Below are 22,177 nucleotides of genomic sequence, written 5' to 3'. Positions count from 1 at the left end.
ACGAAGAACCGATTGCTGAGCATCAACTGTGACGTAACAATACCTACGACTTTGAATATGAATATGAATATGAATATAAATATGAATAGGAATATGAATCTGAATATGAAAGGTTTACATGATACTATACTAACGATAATATAATACTATAAACGACAACTTATCCGCTGTCATATATACAATGATATAGACACAAGTTAATCCACACACCTAAAAGTTTCTGTGAGATTATTCCATTACTTTGAACAATGGCACCGGATCACTGTGAAACACTGCTACTTCTTGTGGGGGTGATGACAGAGTTAACCATATATATAAGCCTACGTGTGAAATTATTTTTCACCATGAAGATTGTCGACAACGGCTTACAAGGACATATATAAATAATTTCTTGCAGTGCCAAAGCTGTTTAATTCACAGTCGTCTTCAACCATATTTGACACAAAATCTGTTTTCTGTGATATTGATTGATTGATTGATTTGATTGATTGATTGATTGATTGATTGATTGATTGATTGATTGATTGATTGATTAAAATGTTCCCAATTGAATTAAGTCAGGAGAAATCGTGTTATGAAAATGCTGATTTTCCCGAATATCACAGTCTTCGTCGTATTGTAAGTCATAAGAATTAGAATAAACCACATATACATCATATTGTCATTATTTGAAGAAATATATAACAATTTTACTAATGGAAATTTACACGCACAGTCAAACATTTGTATACGAAATTACTTCTTGATTTATATGTTGAAGTCTGCGCGGCTGAGTATCAGTGTGTGTTTGAGTATGTGTGTGTGTGTGTGTGTGTGTGTGTGTGTGTGTGTATGTGTGTGTCTGTGTGTGTGTCTATGTGTGTGTGTCTCTGTGTATCTGTGTCTGTGTGTGTATGTGTGTCTCTGTGTGTGTCTGTGTGCATGTGAGAATGCGTGTGATTCATGTATGTTTTTCTGTACAAGTCTTGTTGACTGCATTATAAATTGTCATCAATGAAAAGACGTTTTATTCATAATAAAGAAAATGAAAATGAGATATCATGGAGAATATTACATATGAAATATTGTAAATGAGGTTGATGGCCGTCGTGTCATGACGACGCCAACAGGTGTTGTTATTTAGATGTATACAATAACATGTATATGGCCGGCTGCTCGTTGCGTCCCAAGGTGAAATGTATATTTGGTAACTATGGTATCCATCAAGCATTTCATCATTTGTCCACTACACTAAAGGGATATCCTTTGTTTTACTCCATGTCAGAGACCATCTAATGCACACCATGTACTTTTACCAGTAATAAACTCTTATCGCTGCGGTTGTGAATTTGATCGTTTTTTGCACCATATTCTAGATTTCCATCGCTTCATTTGAGTTTTCGCATCTTCATTTATTTTATACCACCAGTGATATTTTTTAACTCGTCTCTTACAAGTTGTATCACATTTGTGTTGTTTTCTTAAGATTTATTTGTTGGACCATCAGTAAACTTTGAATAAAGAATCCATTTTATACTATAATTTTAAAGATCTGTGTCTTTCAATTTTTAGTTTCTTTGTATGGCAATATTCACCGTGAATTTAGACCGCATGACGTGGACCGACTTTTATAATAGTTTTTCGACTTCTTCAGAGAGGTGTATGATATAAACCTAGCAAGGAAGGTATACACCTGTCTAGTTCAGTTTAATTTCAACCCTGAGTATGTCAACGGCTGGCCATGGAATTTTAAACAAGTTTTGAACCGATGCTAGCTTTTTATTTGTCTAGTCGAAATGAACGAATCCTGAACATTGACAATGAGTATTATATCGAAATGTTACATCACTAAATAGAAGAATATACAAAACCGTTCTCTCTCGGTTTCTTTTTAACCCTCAAATTAACCATAGCTTCATATTCTCTATTTTCACATAATATAGAATCTTTCATATCGTATCATATAAAGCTATTTGTATGTGCATACATGACAATCAATATTAAAATAATGGACATCACAATGTTCCATCCCAAAGTTCGAATATTGAGTCTATCTGTTTAGTTGGACTCTTCATGTACGAGTCAGGATGGCCGAGCGGTCTAAGGCGCTGCGTTCAGGTCGCAGTCTACTCTTGTAGGCGTGGGTTCGAATCCCACTTCTGACACTAAGTTTTGTTGCTTATTTGTACATAATATTCATTGAACAAATTATATAAATAATGCTTTGCTGTGGATCTGTTATGATCTGTCCAATTAAATTGTATTACATAAACAAAACAGTACATTGCTATTTTGTAAAAGTGGGCGTGTCATCAACACCTAAGTTGCAGGACGGCGGATGTTCTTTTGTTTTCATATCGGTGCATTGTGGGAAAGTAGGAAGTCAACATGGCGCACGTTACAGCTGACTGGAATCCTCTCGGAGAGGTATTTTACAGGTAACTACTTTTGTTTTGGTTTCTGCAGAAATCTTCATGTTCAAGGCATCTTTGAAAAATCATTGTTAAATACAAATACATTAATTTGTCGACAGAGGAAGAGAAAAGAAGGTTTAGCCTTGCTTACATGCGTTGATGGTGTGTATAAATACTTCCTCACTCTTCCTTGATGGGTGTGCAGATGTAATAGAGGGGGCGGGTTACATCGCAGAGCCAGGGGTTGCAGGCTTAAATTGGTTAATATGCTTGCGAACGAACGAACAAAAAAGCACATAAAATATATCAACAAGAATAAACATGAGAGATGTGAACGATAATGTGAATACATATAACGTGTGCTCTGTCTCAATTAGAAATTAGAATTATCAAACATGATTTTCATCTTTTATCAATGTAGGAAAACAGAGCTGTATAGCATGAGCTGGCAGGATGTAGATTTATCTATGTATAAAGTTGCTGCAGCATCCTATGGAGGACCCATTGGTAAGCTTAAATAAAGTGTAAAAAGTTTGTACATACAAATGTATAATACTTATAGCCAATAAATATTTGACACAGATTTGTTTGCAATCGATCAGTTATTACAAGCAAGAACTTACAAGTTGGTCTGTGTTGTTTCACATTTTTTTTAAAGTAATAGCAAAGCTGTTTTGTCGATGTAAAGATCCAAAATGAATACCCATTTGTCATCTGTAGATCTTTAACTTTAAAGCAAGAGACTGTATTTTCTATAATGTTTACACCCTTGTACACTTTCACCCTCATTTTACAGTCAGTTTTAATGTAATATATGAAGCTATGCACACTATTTCAGACAAAAACTTTTTAAAAAAATCCCATAGAAAGTGTATATACATATGTACCGTGGTTTTGACACCCGGTTTTGACCCCCTTTTTCGACTCATGTAGACTTTTGAGTCTTGATTTTTAAAGCATTATGTAGAGGTATGACCCACCTCTTTGAATGCATGTATGGCTTTTGACCCCATATTTTGAACAAGGTTGTTTCCACGGGTTGTTTTTAGACATCTTTATCGGAAGTGGCCCCCTACACTGTAAACAGAACATAAACTTCACAAAAAGAAATTAGACAATTTACATACAATTTTCTGTGTAACTCATGTTAGTTATTTTCATCTTGTAGCTCTTATCAGAGATGACACCAAAATAGTGAGGGCATCATCTTCCAAACCAATTATCTACATATTTTCATCTTCTGGGAGGGAAATTTCTGTAATAAGGGTAAGTAGTTGCAATGCAGTTTCCATGGTAATCTTTATGAGTTCACTCCATCCATGTGAGCGCTTACATTCAGTATGTTATACAGAAAGATGTAAATTATCCTCAGGAGTATAGAATTCCATAGGAGTATGAAATTGTGTCTTGTAAACAGCTCCCTCTATTGACACAGGATGCATATTATATCTTAAAATAAACCTGAAACAGACTAAAACTATAATTGTACCGTTTGCATATTTTTGGGAGTGTATATTAATGATAGTGATGTTTTATTAGTGATGGAATTATGTTTCAAATAATTGATAGACAATAAAGTAAGAGACATATACATTCTCTTCCTGTCAAAATGTCACATTCATTTCCAATTTACCGTTCCAAAGTAACTGTATTGCACTGTCCTATGGATTCTTGTAACCATGAATAATATATTTTCCATTGTTTACACATCTGTTCTGAAATCAGAGAAAATCAAATCTAAATGAAACAGCACATTCTTGTTTTTTTCAAATACCCTGAAAATAAATAAACCACATACGGACAGAATTGTGCCAGTGATTATTTGCATCTATATACACTATTGGTATAAGCACAATACCGAAAACATGATGGTACTGCATATGTACCTATATGCAAATGAGTTCATAGGTCATTATTCCCTGTACATGACATTATAAACTCATGTATGTAAAAGTTTAATATATCTTTTGTGAATTTGCCTTTCTGGATTAACATGTGTAATAGTAACAGAACCCCATGACAATATACGAGTGACAGTGTGGGTACTCAGGGTATTTGCACTCGAGTGCAAATTGCAACAATTCAATCACAAATTGCTTGTGGACGTACAACCGAAAACACTGTATGGAATCCATGCAAACACTGTGAGTACGCCACTCTGACTATAACATGTTATGGTGTTCTAGCTGTCATAGTATGCAAGCATACAAAGGACTGTCAAAGTGTCTATATAAGCATAGTAAGTAGAATAACTATCTCAATGCTGATATTAGTTCAGTGTTGCCATCAGTAATTTCAAAATATAACCAGACTCAAGGTTTTCTTTTTGGACCATTTACTGACCATAATGTCCTCCATTTATCTCAGTGGAATAGTGGTCACGTTGTACATATTGATTGGTCCAGTACTGGGGATTTATTGTGTGTCCAGGAAGATGGTAGTGTGCTGGTCTATGATATCTTTGGCAATTATAAAAGAACATTTAGTATGGGAAATGTAAGTATAACATTTGTTGAATCTACTAGTACTTGGTATGTATGCTAATAGTTGTGGTCAGATTTTCGTTTGAGCCTTTGGTTTACTAAGATAGGCACAAATTAAATCTACTATACTTCAATGTAGTAGATTTCACAAGTGAGTGATAGCAGTTCCTCTGTTGTGTGATTCTTATCAACCTTTTGATCTAGATAGTGTAAACATTGGAAGTCCCAAAACAGCACTCTGTGGCAAGTTCATGAAATTCTCAGTAAAACTCTGTGGACGCCTCCCTACTGAGACAATGTCTTTTCCATAGCTTATCACCATTGTATCAACATATGCTGCAAGAATAGTTCTAGTTTTTGTCTATCTCAGTAAACTGAAGGCTTAACTACCAGGGTAATAATGACATCATAGTGCCTTTATTTTATGACCCTTTGAAATAGAGGGGACGTTTGATAAAGTTGTATATTAGATACTAGTATATCCATTATTTTGATGGGTAACTTTGTGTGAGTGGTTGTGGATGTGTGTGTGTGTGTGGGGGGGGGGTGGGGGGTTGGATGTGTGTGTGTGTGGGGGGGGGGTGGGGGTTGGATGTGTGTGGGGGGGGATGTGTGGATGTGTGTGCTTGCATGATTGTGTGTGTGGGGGGGGGGGTAGTAGAAATGATGGTGTCTTCTCTGTACTAACCAACAGTTTACGGTAAAATACACAACTTTTGTATTTATCTGTAGGAAGCCAAGGAAACCAAGGTGATGGAATGTAAGGTATTTCTCAGTCATAGTGGTACTGGCTTGGCTGTACTTACAAACAGTTACAAATTTTATGTTATCAATAATGTGGAAGAACCAAGACTTAGAAGGATGGCAGATGTCCCCGGTAACAACTTCAATATATTTCAGTCAAATTTTCAATTTTCATTTATTCATTGGAAAACAATCCTTTACTTTCATGACTTTCATGTTGCTAAGTAGAACACAGACAAATTTTGAAATAAGAAGCTGAATAATTAGTTTACACTTACCATATTGACAAATCTGCATGTATGTTATAGAACCATGTGTAATAACAGCTGATGAAAGCTTTGGATTAATCCAAGAAACATTTATATTGGGATTTGATATTTACACTCTGAGTTTGGAACTACTTACTACATATATGTATTTGATTCCATAGCAAGGGAACAACATTATTTTGTGGTTGTAGTGTATACCTAAGATGTTTTGTAAGCACAAAATACTTTACTGATATGTAAGAGTATGACTACTTTATTTGGAACTCCTTGTCATTTGATATTTCACTTGTCATTAATGGCAAGCATTGAAGAATATAAATACTCAGATTGCAAACCATTACCATGAGCTACTCCCAGTACCTGGGTGTCAGTTTGTCATTGTACAAAATCCCAGTACCTGGGTGTCAGTTTGTCATTGTACAAAATCCCAGTACCTGGGTGTCAGTTTGTCATTGTACAAAATCCCAGTACCTGGGTGTCAGTTTGTCATTGTACAAAATCCCAGTACCTGGGTGTCAGTTTGTCATTGTACAAAATCCCAGTACCTAGGTGTCAGTTTGTCATTGTACAAAATCCCAGTACCTGGGTGTCAGTTTGTCATTGTACAAAATCCCAGTACCTGGGTGTCAGTTTGTCATTGTACAAAATCCCAGTACCTGGGTGTCAGTTTGTCATTGTACAAAACCCCAGTACCTGGGTGTCAGTTTGTCATTGTACAAAATCCCAGTACCTGGGTGTCAGTTTGTCATTGTACAAAATCCCAGTACCTGGGTGTCAGTTTGTCATTGTACAAAATCCCAGTACCTGGGTGTCAGTTTGTCATTGTACAAAATCCCAGTACCTGGGTGTCAGTTTGTCATTGTACAAAATCCCAGTACCTGGGTGTCAGTTTGTCATTGTACAAAATCCCTGTACCTGGGTGTCAGTTTGTCATTGTACAAAATCCCTGTACCTGGGTGTCAGTTTGTCATTGTACAAAATCCCTCTACCTGGGTGTCAGTTTGTCATTGTACAAAATCCCAGTACCTGGGTGTCAGTTTGTCATTGTACAAAATCCCAGTAACTGGGTGTCAGTTTGTCATTGTACAAAATCCCTGTACCTGGGTGTCAGTTTGTCATTGTACAAAATCCCTGTACCTGGGTGTCAGTTTGTCATTGTACAAAATCCCTGTACCTGGGTGTCAGTTTGTCATTGTACAAAATCCCTGTACCTGGGTGTCAGTTTGTCATTGTACAAAATCCCTGTACCTGGGTGTCAGTTTGTCATTGTACAAAATCCCTGTACCTGGGTGTCAGTTTGTCATTGTACAAAATCCCTGTACCTGGGTGTCAGTTTGTCATTGTACAAAATCCCTGTACCTGGGTGTCAGATTGTCATTGTACAAAGTTTCATTTAATGTAATTTTAGTTGTCTTTAATTTGTTTCCATTTAGTGTATTGTTACTGTACTTTTTGCCAGTTGTCTTTTATTTCTATGTATGTATGTATGTATGTATGTATGTATGTGTGTGTGTGTGTGTGTGTGTGTGTGTGTGTGTGTGTGTGTGTGTGTGTGTGTGTGTGTGCGTGCGTGCGTGCGTGCGTGCGTGCGTGCGTGCGTGCGTGCGTGCGTGCGTGCGTGTGTGTGTATATATATATTTATTTATTTATTTATTTATATATATTTTTTTTTTTTTTTGGGGGGGGGGTGGTCCATGTTCAAAGGTGTTTGTCACCTGTTTGGACTGCTTGAGTAATGTCAAAGTGAAATTAAAAAAAATAAATAAATGAATAAATATGGTATTTCTGCATGTACAAGATGTTTCATACCAAGACATTGGTTTATTTTGTCTTACATTTATACTTAAAATGAGATGAAAGAGAATCAATGAAATTCCAATTTTTATGAAAGTAAAACTTTCAACAGTGATGTAGCTTTTGCCCCAAAATTTCAATTTTGAATTTATTTTGAGAATGCATCATAAATGGAAACTATATTTTTGAGAGATAAATGTGATTTATTTTGTGACTATAGGTTTAAGTACTCCTCCAACCTGCTGGGCAGTCATATCAGAAGATAGACAGTCACAGATATTACTAGCCAAAGAAGCAGAACTGTTCTTACTAGATCATGGTGGTCAGTATTCACAGTTGGTATGTATCAACAGATTTAAATCTATCTTATTTTATCCTAGTGCAAACAGAGTTTATTTGTGTTTGGGATACGTTTTTGGGTGCGTATTTAACAGATAATTGCAATATTCTACTTACTGAAGCATACCTAACAGTGACTTGCAAGTAATTGAACACAAACCAGTTGTGAAGATATAGCTTACAAACGATCTGATGACATAATATGTTATAGATATAACAATGTTGAGGAAACTGTAGACTCTCTCACAGTCCTTTGGACCATCGCTAAAAGGACTACTTTATATGTACCGATATCTACAGCATAATTGTACCTGAATATCCTTGTACTGTGGGTCCTCTTTGGCTACATAGGATTAGTCATTTGTTGATATGTTACTATGACTCTGTGTTATTGCGACACCACAAGCATCACAGTAACATGTCAACAAATGATTAGTCCTATGTAGCCAATGAGGGCCCACAGTAACGGTACAAGGATATACTAGTACAATTATGTGGTAGATATCTGTACAATATAAAACAGCCCTTTTAGTTTGCTTCCGAGGACTGCTGGTGAGAGAGTCTACGGAAAATCATACTGTGCAATCAAGTGTTCTAACAATTCAGGAAGACAATTTGAATGTTATAGAAGACATACACCACATCAATATTAATATTAACATTAACATTAGCATCACATTATGTGAAAAGTAGTTATTGTTATAAATGATGTTATGAACTTGCCACTAAATTACAGGACAACGTATGGACATCAATTACCAGCACAATAGTGTTGGTGGGGGGGGGGGGGGGGGGGGGCGCTATGTCTTCAAATGCAGAAGACTTGTTCTGACTTACATTGTTGGTTATCTTGACTTAGTGAGACAAAGACCTTCTGTGATTGAGGTAACAGTTAATGAAGTCATCACTTTACTTTCATTTTCTCTTCCCCCAATACCAGACTCCACCAATGACAGTAGAAGTGAATGCTTTCATTGAGATGTCGGTGTCATTCAATCATAAATTTCTAGCTTTATTCACTGACAGTGGTCTACTATGGATAGGATCAGCTGATTTACAGGTAAGAATACTGGTTGATATGTGAGTCATCTGGTAGTTGATATGTGAGTCTTCAGACGACAAAATTGATCTTAAAGTGGCCATATGAATGAGGATTGGGTATTTATTTTGGATTTTAATTATAAAACAATTTTATCTTGACTTCTTACTTGAAAAATCAATGTGAAACTACATATACCAATTCCGTGTTTATAACTCATTAAATTGCACATATGTAAAACTATTGTTATTGTATGTACAATAACAAACACATTTTACACATTTTTTTACATTTTTTTTTAGTTTTTTGCAATTAAAGTTACAAACACAGACTTAGTCAATGTTGTGTCACTTTGATTTTTCAAATGGAAGCCATGATAAAATTGTTGTATAAATTTAAAATTCAAACTAAATACCCAATCCTTATCCATATGGCCATCCAAGATAAATCAAGTAATCAACTGATTTTTAGACATGGCAGTAAATCTACATTGGAGATGTTTGTGTTTTCATGTTCCATACACATTCTACATGTTAATTAAACTTGTGTTTTTTTCATACATGTATTATATTAAATTACTAAAAAATCTACAAAATGTGTAAAAAGTTTGTTATCGTACATTAGAAAGTTATTTGCAAACAAACTGGATAAACTCAGGTAATCACCATATCACACCCTGTCTGTGTATGCATATCTCACTTTCTCCTATATTGAAATATCACCATGCTCAATTGCATATTAAATAGTTTGATGTGTTTACTTGTGAGTACAAGTGGTTACTAGATTTTAGATGTTCTTGCATCATGCTTAATTTGTGCACATTAGTGTCCCTAACAAGTTCTTTTAAATTCAAATGTGAATAATTTCAGAAAAGATATTGTGAGTTTAACACTAAATCTCAAGCAAGACCAAAACAGCTAGTATGGTGTGGAGCTGGTGCAATTGTAGGGTACTGGGAAAACCTGCTTTTAATGGTAGGACCAGATAAAGACTGGGTGAAATACAACATGGATAGTGCAGTTTACATGGTACCTGAGTTAGATGGACTGAGAATCATTGGTAGATATACCCATGATTTCTTACAGAAAGTACCTCGTAAGTCAATTAAATAAATTAGTAGATACCCATGGACAAAGACATTTACAACGCCACAATATAACTAAGAATATAAAATCTGCATAAAATTTCTCTGGTTAAAAATCAACCACATGTAATATGTGACCACAATGAACACTGCAAGTATGCCAGCAAATACTTCAAGTAGAGTATACTACTATTGCACTCATGTTTAGTATACAGCATGTTTCAAGTTACCGTTCAACGGCTCTAGTTTCCTACAACCACACTGAAACCAATAAGAAACTGTATATGCAACACTTTAAAATAGCAACATTGAATGAATTAATTTTAGTTTCTTGCTATATTTTGTCTAAATGAAATGAACGAATGCGCCACCATGCAGACATCAAATACAGACATCAAAAACATTGACGCCTGCGTGTCTGCATCTAGTTGCAGCAGTACGTTTAAATGTTAGTTTTTTTATTTAGACATTATGTAGCAAGAAATTGCAATCTTGCTACCCAAGTGTAGAATATGCAGTTTCTCAAATTGGTTTCTGTGTGGTTGTATCAAACAGAGCCATTGAACAATAACTTGAAGCAGGCTGTACTATAGCATGGATATTAACACACCATTTTTTTCTTCGCCAGAAATGGTTGAGTTAGTATTCAAGATCGGATCTATGGCTCCTGGTGCAATGTTATATGAAGCATCCAGAGAATTTCAGGCAAGTTTTTCACATTCTTATGTATGTGTATTGAACATTTAGTAATACACCCTTGAACTTATCTGTATCAAAAATGAGCTTAAAAAGTAAATTAATTTATTATCTGGGAAATAACAGTTGCAGGTCAAGGGTATATAGTATATTGTTTATGTCATTACATTACATTACAGTGCTTTTATTTGAACGTTGAATCATGATTTGTTAGACAACATTATATGGATTTATTATGATCTAACTTGCTCTGATACAATGATGTAAATATGAAGTAAGTTATAGTAGTCACAACATTGTCTAGACAGTGACAATTCAAAAGACAGTGTGTTTTGATGACAGGCACACAGTCTTAGTTGACAAATTAAACCAAAGCATATCAGTACAAACAGAATGGTACCTAACATCAATAGCCTGTAAAGGACGTAACCCAATCTTGGTGACAGAGTTGTGAAACACGAGTAAATACCCATGATACTGTATTTGTTCAAAGTACATTTCACAAGTTAGTATGATTAATGAATCCTATTGTGTTTTAGTTTAATAGCAATATTGGTGAATATAAGTATGTCTGTATCTTTAATCAGACTGGTGTAACAGCAACCAGTGCTAAATTTGAAATTTGTTACAAACTGAAGTTATCAGTAATACATGCACAATTGTGACACTTCATTGATCTAATTGTACCAAACTTTGTAGATAGACATACAACTACTGTAGTAATGTGTTGATTATATTGTGCAAGCTGATCACTCAATGTTCATTTAAAACCACTGTAAAATAATCAGGTCATAACGCTGTGTTAGTGCAATTGTAAATTGTGAGAACTATGCAAACAGTGTCTTTGCAGTGATGGTAGAGGTACTGGTAGATAGGTGCAATTAGTCAATAGCACAAAGTTTCTGAATTCTTTATTTGACATTGTGGAAAGGATATATTTGCCGTAATGACCTTTCATCTGTAAACTGATGTCATGTGTTTTCTATCTGTACAACAGAAAGGAAGTCAGAAAGCAGATGAATACATAAGAATGATCAAAGACAGGTTACAAGAAGCTGTAGAACAATGTATTGTAGCCGCCGGGGCAGAACATGAACCAAATACACAGAGACTGCTTCTTAGGGTAAGTAATCAATGACATGTAATTATGAGATTTTGTTGAAAAAAAAGTGATTGATGTGGTTGGATATAACGTGTGATATTTATGAAAGGGTCAACATAATAATGATAATTCTAGAATGAATGATTCATCATTGTCAGGTGCTCCTGTTAAGTATTAGCTAAACATATTATTAAGTAATCATTGCAAGCACTCTCACATGCAGTTTCTCACTATTAAGTTTGCCATTTTCGACAAAGTGCATGTTGAGCACTTTCATGTGCACTTTGTCAATTTTTAGACTCTTACATAACTTTTACGATTGAGTGATTAAAACAATGTACACTACAATGAATTTTTTAGTGTACAGTGAGTCAAAGAAGTTGTAATTGCTGCACAGTAACCAAGCCTTGATGCTTCAATTCCAAACTTCTATTGATTTTAGGTGGAACAAATTCATGCTATTGTTCATTTCCTTCAAGAACAGTTCATTAATTTTATGAATTTTCAAATGATAAATTACTAGTAAGTTCTTACTAAGTACTATCAACTTGATTGTTTCAAACAGACTGGTGAATGGATTGTTGCATTTTTTTTTTTATCAACAGGCTGCATCATTTGGTAAATGTTTCCTGGGTGACATGAGACCAGAGCCATTTGTCAACATGTGTCAGATGTTACGTGTATTGAATGCAGTCAGAGACTATAGAATAGGAATGCCATTGACATATATACAGTATCCTTTGTTTAGTGTCTATATATAATAGTTTAACTTATTTTGTTGGGATTATTGATTAGAAAATATCAATCTCATGAAAGTAGAGGAAGCAGTATAAAGGTGGAGGGAGGGAAGAGTGGGGAACAGAGAAAGGGAGGGGGTGGATGGACAAACAGACAGCTAAACAGACAAACATTTAGATGAGAGACAGACAGACAGACAGGCAGGCACTCAGATGATAAAGACTGGGAGAGGATGGGTTCTAGGTGGGAGAAGAGAATGAAAGGGTGAAATGGAGTGGGCAGATGTAAATAGCATCCATAGACATAGAGCTCTTATTAGAATATGAAAGTGACATTATGGTAAAGGACAGTGTAAAGAGATCTACTCAATGTTTTATATAAGATCCTTAGACATTATCAATGTTGAAGATATCAACTAAGGTGTACTGGAGAATACATGACCTTGCTATGAAATACCAGTGATCACTTGAGTTAGTGTAGCAAACCATGGTCAATATTGTCTCCTAGCTTGATAGTTTATATTTAGATTCACTTTAATTTCCTTAGTTAGATTGTAGACTTGAACACTTGACACTGTCAGTTCTCATTGACAGGTATGTTGAAATCTTATTTTTGGACCATACAACATCACCCCATCGTTAAAAAATATGTTTTTTGTCCCAACACAGAGTACCTGACATTCTTGAGTGAATTATTCAGATTTGTCAACAAAATGATCCCCTTTTTCAGAATCTTGACTTAAACTGATGTATTTGCTAGTTTGAAATTTCTGGTATTTATATGTTGTTTTGTGTTGTGTTGGAAAAAAACAACTTTCATTTCAACATTCACCCATATTTCTGTATAGTAAGCTGTATGACAGGTATAACAATGGTTACATTAATTCATAATTTATTTAATATTTAGAATAAGATCCAGAGATGCATCTTTCATGACAGTTTTCTAAAAAAAAAAATATTTCTGTCTAATTTAGGCTCATCTTCCGACATGAATGGTGTCTCGCAATCCGTATTTGTAAATATTTGAAAATGCCTGAAACTGAAGGAGAGAGTAGAATACTTGCACACTGGGCATGTTATAAGGTATGATCAGGTTTAAAATGATTGTATTATTGATTTTATTTTCCTTTTGTATGTACTGTACTACAATGTATTATGTACTCACATTGGGATGTGTGCTTTGTTTGCCATGTTTTGTACTACAAGTTCATGTACTTTGCTCATATAAGTGTGAAAGCCACAGATAGCACTGCAAGTACTCATACAAGTACCCTGACTATGTCATATTGACACTCACATGATGGATTTTCTTATTATCTCGTTATGCTTTATGCGTTTAAAAGGGAATGTACCGGCTTCAACAGCAAAAATGTAATTTTAAATTTTAGAATGTCTGAAAACCAATCGAAGTTACTGTTTAATATGTGTGCAGTATTGTAGATATTGATGTTGTGAAAATAATAATGTAGATATTTTTATGATTGCAGGTACAACAGAAACAGCAAGATGATGAGGAGATAGCTAGAGCCATCCAGTCTAAGTTGGGTGATACACCTGGTATATCGTACTCTGAGATAGCAGCTAAGGCATCAGAGCATGGAAAGACAAAGCTTGCTATTAGAGTAGGTCTTATGTAATTTGTAATATAGATGTGAAGATACTTTCTGATTGACAAGAAAGATCTTAAGCTGTAGTTACCAACAAAAAGTTATAGATGTATTTGATGCAGTACAGGTTAACAACATGCCAAAAACCAATGATTAGGCATATAGTTCTCATAAATTCCTAAACATACAATGTTGGTAACTTTTGATGGAAAATTACTAATCAGCATTAATTAAAGGAGAAAGCCAGTGTTTTGTAAACTGTGGGTGCTGAAGAGTTATTTTATCATTTTACATGATGTGTGGTTGTGTAGAAAAAGCAAGTTGAAAGCTGTCATTGTTATGTATATGTTCTTGCACTGTGGACACACATTGCCTTATTGAGGCAGTGCGAATCTATGGCCAAGTTTACTAAAATGTCTTGATTGGTATACCCCTTTAGTGCTTGTCATCTACATGAAATTTAATTGACTAAAGACCATAGATCTCCTGTCTAATTGTATATTATTCATCTCAAGCCAGTACGTTACTACAACTTGATAAACAAACTAGATTTACAACTTACTAGGTTTGTAGAAAGATTTTGTTCTTATCGCTGAAATTTGTGGTCACTTTCACAGCTGTTAGATTTTGAACCAAAGGCAGCTGAACAAGTGCCATTACTGATGAGGATGAACAGAGATGAAGTTGCTCTGAATAAGGCCATCGAGAGTGGAGATACAGATCTAGGTAGGTATTTTATATATTAATTTTCAGCTATTCCTGTTTGAAATATTCCTGAAAAAAATATAGTCTATTATTTTAGAAATGCCAGTCAACATACATGGCTACAAAAGTAACTACCAATAAGACTTAACTTATAAAAGCAGTTTTAAAAGTGTCAAAATCATGACCTGTAAGATATACCATGTTTGGGTGCCTTCATAGGTCTTACATACCCTTCAGAAGGTTGATAGAACAGAACAACCCAAAGTATCTTACAGTCTGTGAAGATTATGGCTGTAAGATATATATGCCATGTTGTGGTGGTGGTGGTGGTGGTGGTGGGGGGGGGGGGGACAACATATCTTACAGTCTGTGAAGATTATGACCTGCAAGATATATGTGCTATGTTGTGGTGGGGGTGGGGGGAGGGGGGAGGAGGGGGGTTTACAACATACCGGTATCTTAGAGTCTGTGAAGATCATTGATTTCAGCGACAGACTATAATTCTATTTTCACCTGTCATGTCAATGGAGGATGTGACAAGATCTCAATATAATGTCTGTGATTTTATTTTTTATTACAGAGTTTATTATCTATAATTAACGTTTTGCACTCTAAAATCTGAATATCTCTTTTCTTTTCATTTGCAGTTTATACAGTACTATTACACTTGAAAGATACTATGTCTTTAGGGGACTTCCTGATGACAATAAGAAATTTACCAGTTGCACAGAGTTTATGGATGCAGGTAAAAATACACAGGAATGGCTATTTGTTTATAACAAGTACAAATATCAAAAACCCATCAATCTACCACATGTAAAGATGATTCAATGATTTACTCCAACTGAAGGAGTTGAATTCCAGTTATGAAACAGTATATTTGAACTTTGAGTTAGTGTGTGTGTTTTTTCATATTCTTGAGTCTAGATGATCATATTTGAACTGGTGTGAGAGACATTAAGTTGCTGTGTTTGTGTTCTGTATTGCTGTGTATTGTGTTATCCCCAATGAAGCATACGTCATTGTAACACACCTAATCTGTTACGTTGTGATTTGTCAATATGTGGTTCCGCGTTATGTAGAATTATTGCACTGTTCAACACATGTATATGTATGATGTTGTGCTTGCAATCAGTCAACACATCGCTGTTGTACTTTTGTGAGAATGGATACTCGTTGCTTCTAGGTTGATAGTTATGTAAATGAAAACTTCCTGAAAAAAATTATTGAATGTGTTGTCAGTATCTTGACAGGTGTAAATACAACAGTTTGTTGCCATGTGTCTCATCTAAACATGTGAAATATGTTGTACTTTGATAAACACTAATCTAGAGTTGTTCTACCATTTATTGCAGTTTTGTCGAGAACAGAATAGAGAAATGTTAACAGATCTACATTACCAGAATGATGATTTTATGGAGATTGCTTATGACAAAGTTACTAATAGTTACAATGAAATAGTAAGTACCCTCACCCCTCACTCTCATAACTATATACTTTGTTAATAGATACCACTAAATGCACAGTTATGTGTACCGGTGTGTTGGTTGGATAGCTCAGAGCATGTAGTAAGGATTTGCCTTTCTGCTGTCTTGTTTGCAGCCAAGTTTGAGAAGGAGCTTGTGAACAATTTTTGTTGTGCGCAATCTTTCATTGCTGTGTATGTAAAAGTGATTATAATAGTTATGTTGTGTCATCTTTCATTGCTGTGTATGTAAAAGTAACTAATAGTTATATATACACATATACTTGTTTCTCAGCGTCTTGATTCAAGATTAAGTGCTCTATATGATGCTGTGGACAACTTCAACAAAGCAAAGAATTCACAGGATAGCAATGTCAAAGCCAAGGGAGAATTTTATGCCAAGGTAGGAGTCCAGCTTTTGTTATATGTATGCCTTCAACATGCATGTGATGTCATGATATTGTTTCAGAAATAAACATCTTAGATGGTAACTGGAATGAGTGAAGCTTTTATTACATGGTTTGATATATACAATTTCATGCACTGTCTTGCTGTTGTTTCATTTAGGAATATCAAAGGTTAGATGATGTGGTTTTTAGGGGTAAATGTTATATGTTTTATCAATTGTTTCATGTAGTATTGTGCAGTTGACATTCATGTCCAAACTCTAGCCCTTATTTCTTCAAATTCTTCAGCAAAGTGATGAACAAGTGAAGTTAATGAGATACCAGAAGAGATTAGAAGAAGAACTACAGAAGCCATATTTAGATCTCTCTCTTCATGATACCATGTATGAACTGTTACTTCAAGGGAACACAAAATTATGTGAACAACTCAGAAAGGAGTTCAAAGTACCAGAAAAAAGGTAATTTATAAACAGTAATCTATGGTAAGCAAGTTTTGAATATACAGCGACAATTAAACACTTTTGAAATAGTTGCAAACCGTAATACTCAAATTTATGTTAGGGCGGAGGGCTGGTGTGGAGGTTGTGTGGGAGGGCTGGTGTAGAGGTAGGGTGGGAAGGCTTGGGTGCAGGTAGGGTGAGAGGGCTGGTAGGGTGGAGTGCTGGTGTGGAGGTTGTGGATGTAGGGTGGATGTAGGGTATGTGGCTATGTAGAGTTTGATGCATGCATGCATACAAGCTTTACTGTTTCACATAGTGTATGTAACAGAATTTTTACCCTACAGCATTAAGTATTCTTTGGCTATACTTCCTTAAGGTGTAAATAGATTAAAATGTAACTATGTGTTTAAGTGAACAGTAGATCACTGATATGAGTTTTAAAAAAAACCCCAGTGAATATGTATAATTTTGACATTGAAGGTATGATATTTAAACCTAACCAATATTAGTTCGTTTTTTTGACAATATTTTTAATTGAAATGTGCAAATTTATCAAACAAAAGCTGTAGGTAATAACACAAAATGAAACATTGGAACACAAGAACCGTTTATATGTGCAATTGTAAAGGCAGAGATAAATATTTCTATGTACATTTATTTAATTATCAGGTTTTGGTGGTTAAAGATTGAAGCATTAGCAGAAATTGGAGACTGGCCAGAGTTAGACAAATTTTCTAAAAATAAGAAATCACCTGTAGGTTATGAAGTAAGTATTTAATTTATTGTATATCCCATAATTTTTTAATGACACATCTTGTAAAATCCGCTATCAATCCTTACAAAGATAGTTTAATATCATCATGGGACATCAAGGGATGATCACATAATGTCACACAATCTCAATAACTGAACTTTGTTCGTTTTAAGGGGGAAGGGTCTAACGTCAATGCCATTGGTGAACTTCATTTTTGCACTTCTGATAACCAAATTTTGAAAACTGTATTTACTACTGAGATTTTGATAAGTGACTACTAATGTGGTATACTGCGTCGGGTTTCCTGTTAGTATTTTAATGTGTTTACCATGTTTTTATATTGTATTGATTGTAGTCGTTTGACTGTTACAATTTTCACCATGGTTATATTGAGTTTGGGAAAAGAAATGATGTTTCAACCTCCCCACAAGAGGTCTTCTTTAGGGTAGAGTAATATAGTGCATCAAGCTAGTAAAAAATGACAACAGAGAATGACCTTGGTTATACACCATATTTAAACGTGTCTTCATCACACTTGTGAACATTTGTCTAGGGGGAGGGGTGAGGGGTTTTTACCTAAATAAACAAAGTTCATTTATTGAGCTTGTATGACATTGTGTGGTTGTCCCTAAGGAATACTCGTGTACTGCCTGTGTTTTCACCTATTTGTCAATAAAATGTAATGGGTGACACACCTTGAGGTCAACCATAATCATGAAATTTGTCATTCTGATGATTGTTAACAAGGATAGATTGTTCATGTTTTCTTTCCTATATATTCATTCTTTGTGATCCCTACCTCATCTTGTACATCATCAGTATAAAAACACGGCTTTCTAGTCAGTGCATTCTGAGCTTTGTAATTAGACATTGTAAACCTTAACGACTTGTCTCTTACATGCAAATTATACAACATCAGCAAAGATATTAGACAGTGTGACCCAGACACAGACAGTGTTACATCAAAGAAACCACAATTGTCCAAATGATGTCTGTTGATAGTAGAAATTAGCCTACTGAGTATTTTTATGTCTCTGATGTTAAGAAGACAGGAATACATCAGAAAATAACTTTAATGTGGTGTTTTGTTTTTCAGCCTTTTGTAGAAGCTTGCATCAAACATCAGAATAGATTTGAAGCATGTAAATATATACCACGTGTATCACCAGAGAATAAAGCCAAGATGTACATCAAAGTAGGGTGAGTAGATGTAGTACTTGTTAGCAAGACAGTATATTTATCAATCTGATGAAAATCTGATGTGGTGAATACGGCTTGATTTCTTTATTACCTATGTTTCCTTCGTTTAGTGTCATATGTTTTCAATTTTGTTTTTCTGGGAGTGATTGCCGAAACAACAAAAATTGAAAACAACATAGGAAATAGAGATAAAAAAGAAATCAAGATTTATTCACTTCATCAGATCATTTTAATCAGTTTGTTATATTTATATAGCCAGACTATCAGTGTTGTCATAGGCCCTTACATTCTTTCAATTATTTATCTCGGTAACCATAGTAACATAGATAATGTATGTAGGCCTATCTCAGTTTCTAAACAACATTCAAACATAATTCACTCCAGGGTTAACTTCTCTATTATGATATTACATATTCAGCAACTGTTGACTTGGAATTTTTAAAAGATGTGCATTCTGATTTAGAATTAATATTATAATATTAAATCACAAAGAATATGTGTTGAATTTTCATGAATATTAATGATAGACTGACACCTGTTCAAAGCTTAGGCGAACCCTGATATATCATATCAACAGTTTAGCTACTAACACTTCCCTCACAAGCAGATTGTAATCTTCCTACTTCAGTCAAAGTTCATGAATAGGGTCAAAGTTCAAGTTTGTGATGGTCTTTATTTTGGGTTTTCTATGTCAGTGATCTGAAGCAGGCAGCTATAGCAGCTTATCAACAGAAGAGTGAAACAGACTTGGTCATTATTTTGAAAAAGTGTGGTGGGCAAGATAGAGCACTTCAAGAAGAAATCCAGGCAATGAGATCACAGCTAGTGGCAAAGAGATGAGATCACAGCTAGTGGCAAAGAGATGAGATCACAGCTAGTGGCAAAGAGATGAGATCACAGCTAGTGGCAAAGAGATGAACACACTATAACATGGAGACTATATTTGTACATTGTGCTGGTATTGATACCTCAACAGCTTTTATTTTGAATGCCAAACATACCATGTTGGCATAGCAACAAGCAATTATTATCACCTTTACAAAACTTTAATTGGCCTGTAATTGAAATGGGACTTTGATATTATCTCTCTTTATTATCTCAAACATCAAACTGGTGAACAAGTCCACAAGTGTGGATGAAAGCTTCAGTTTTTGCTTCCCCTAAATATCAACCATGTGTACTGTTTCAATAGGTAAAATGTTTTTGTTGACACAGTAAGCTACACAGATGAGCTTGCATCAATATCTCTATTGATTCACTCTCACATTCACTTGACCTAGTAAAAGTACCTTTGTTAAGTATATGTATGGTACAGTAACATATTCATTACTGGTATACCAAACACTTGAGGAATGAAAGCTACCAATAATATACATGTATATAATTTGTTAGTTGTCCAAAAAGCCTCATAAGTAATAATAATATAATAATGTTGGTTTTTATATAGCACTTTCCCACTTTGTGCTCAAAGCACTTTACAGTTATTACCCCTGGTTCGGAGTGATAGTGGCACAACAGCCCTTTATACTTCATCAACTCCCGGGGCAGCATACAATACATTGCAGCCTTTATAAACAAATAGGATTAAAGCATTCACATTGCAGCCTCTATCCTACCAGGTCCTCAGTTATATAGCTGGGTTGACTGAGGCACAGTTATGGTTGAAATCTTGCCCAAGGACTTTAGCCACTCAGAAACAAATGACAGCGATTAATCCATAATAATCCATACTTTGTACAAGTGAAATATTAATTTGGTATTTAGTGTTTAATATGTCATTGATAACATTTATTACCCAATACTACTCCCAGGATACTACATGTATATAGTGTATATGTTTGGATTAACATTTCTGTTGAAGGAAGGAAGGCTAATGGGACAGTTCATGAATCAAAAGTCATGTTTAGATGAAATCCTCACCAAATCAAGTGTCCTAAAGTGTGTGTGATATAATAAAGCAAGCAAGACAGACAGACACGAACAGTCCTCACAATCAAGCAAATGTTCAACTTTGTGTGTTTCCCAGCATTGATACTTTGATGTGCTCTAAATCTGTCTCTGGTATTTGTCTGTTTTGTATCTGTTTTAATTAGTAAGATAAAATCCTGCACGAGAGCAAGTATGTCTTGAATGTATGTTTTGGTTTTTAAAAAAAAACATTTTCAGTGAAAACTGTGCTTAGTGTACTATTATGGAAGTAACTGAGAGCAGGTTCTGTCTGTGGAGTTGACCCCACTCACTCGTCACTGATCAGTTTGCATTCACTTCTTGATGATCATTGTGAGATACATTCATCATCTTAGCCGAGGTAGAATTCTGCAGTAATGATGTCAATTTATATTGCATCTGTATTAGAATGACATTAGAATGTTAATCATGTACAAGATTTGCCTTCAGGAGGAGAATAGGAGTAGACTGTGTTATGATTTTATTGAACAACATGGAAACAGATGTATGCATTTATAGAATAAAATCCTATTACAGATATCTCTGTTATTTGAATTGTGTCATACATTGCTGTGTTTTTTGTTTGGAAAGTCACATTCAGGCATGTATAATCAACAAATACTGTCACAGGTTGCCACTTTTCAATTGAGGAATACACCAAACCTGTATTTCAGAGTTATGGTGTACTTCTCTTTACAGAAAATTACATGTTATACCTTGATCATTCTACATCAGGCAACACACAATATTTAATATTTTTCTCTATTTTTCTCCAGCCTGAAAATATTTATGACATAAAAGTTTTGTCAATACTTGCATGTCTTCAACTTGTAGTGACAAGGCCCCTTATGTCATCATATTTTCCTCAGCTAGTGACAAGGCCCCTTATGCCACTCATTTTTCCTTGGTTAGCAACAAGGCCCCTTATGTCACTCATTTTTTCTCAGCATGAAAAAGCCTGTGTGTCACTTA

The 22,177-nt window shown here is 34.9% G+C and overlaps 1 protein-coding gene and 1 non-coding gene across 2 annotated transcripts; both read left to right on the top strand.

Moving 5' to 3' along the window:
* Window positions 1-2,060: 2,060 nt before the first annotated feature.
* Window positions 2,061-2,144, top strand: Trnal-cag (transfer RNA leucine (anticodon CAG)). The gene has a single exon. It is a non-coding gene; the product is annotated as a tRNA-Leu (tRNA).
* Window positions 2,145-2,346: 202 nt separating this feature from the next.
* Window positions 2,347-21,735, top strand: LOC144443491 (vacuolar protein sorting-associated protein 16 homolog). Its single transcript, XM_078132980.1, has 22 exons — window positions 2,347-2,417; window positions 2,815-2,900; window positions 3,562-3,659; window positions 4,761-4,889; window positions 5,609-5,753; window positions 7,904-8,022; window positions 8,963-9,082; window positions 9,931-10,156; window positions 10,774-10,850; window positions 11,839-11,964; window positions 12,549-12,676; window positions 13,239-13,274; window positions 13,655-13,763; window positions 14,168-14,302; window positions 14,905-15,013; window positions 15,640-15,737; window positions 16,348-16,452; window positions 16,753-16,860; window positions 17,153-17,322; window positions 17,974-18,070; window positions 19,155-19,258; window positions 19,954-21,735. The coding sequence occupies exons 1-22, from the start codon at window positions 2,368-2,370 to the stop codon at window positions 20,096-20,098; spliced, it is 2,520 nt and encodes an 839-aa protein (XP_077989106.1). The 5' UTR covers window positions 2,347-2,367; the 3' UTR covers window positions 20,099-21,735.
* The last annotated feature ends 442 nt before the right edge of the window (window positions 21,736-22,177 follow it).

This window comes from Glandiceps talaboti, chromosome 12 (assembly GCF_964340395.1).
Source record: "Glandiceps talaboti chromosome 12, keGlaTala1.1, whole genome shotgun sequence".
NCBI classification, from domain to species: domain Eukaryota; kingdom Metazoa; phylum Hemichordata; class Enteropneusta; family Spengelidae; genus Glandiceps; species Glandiceps talaboti.
This window is presented reverse-complemented; position numbering and strand designations above follow the sequence as displayed.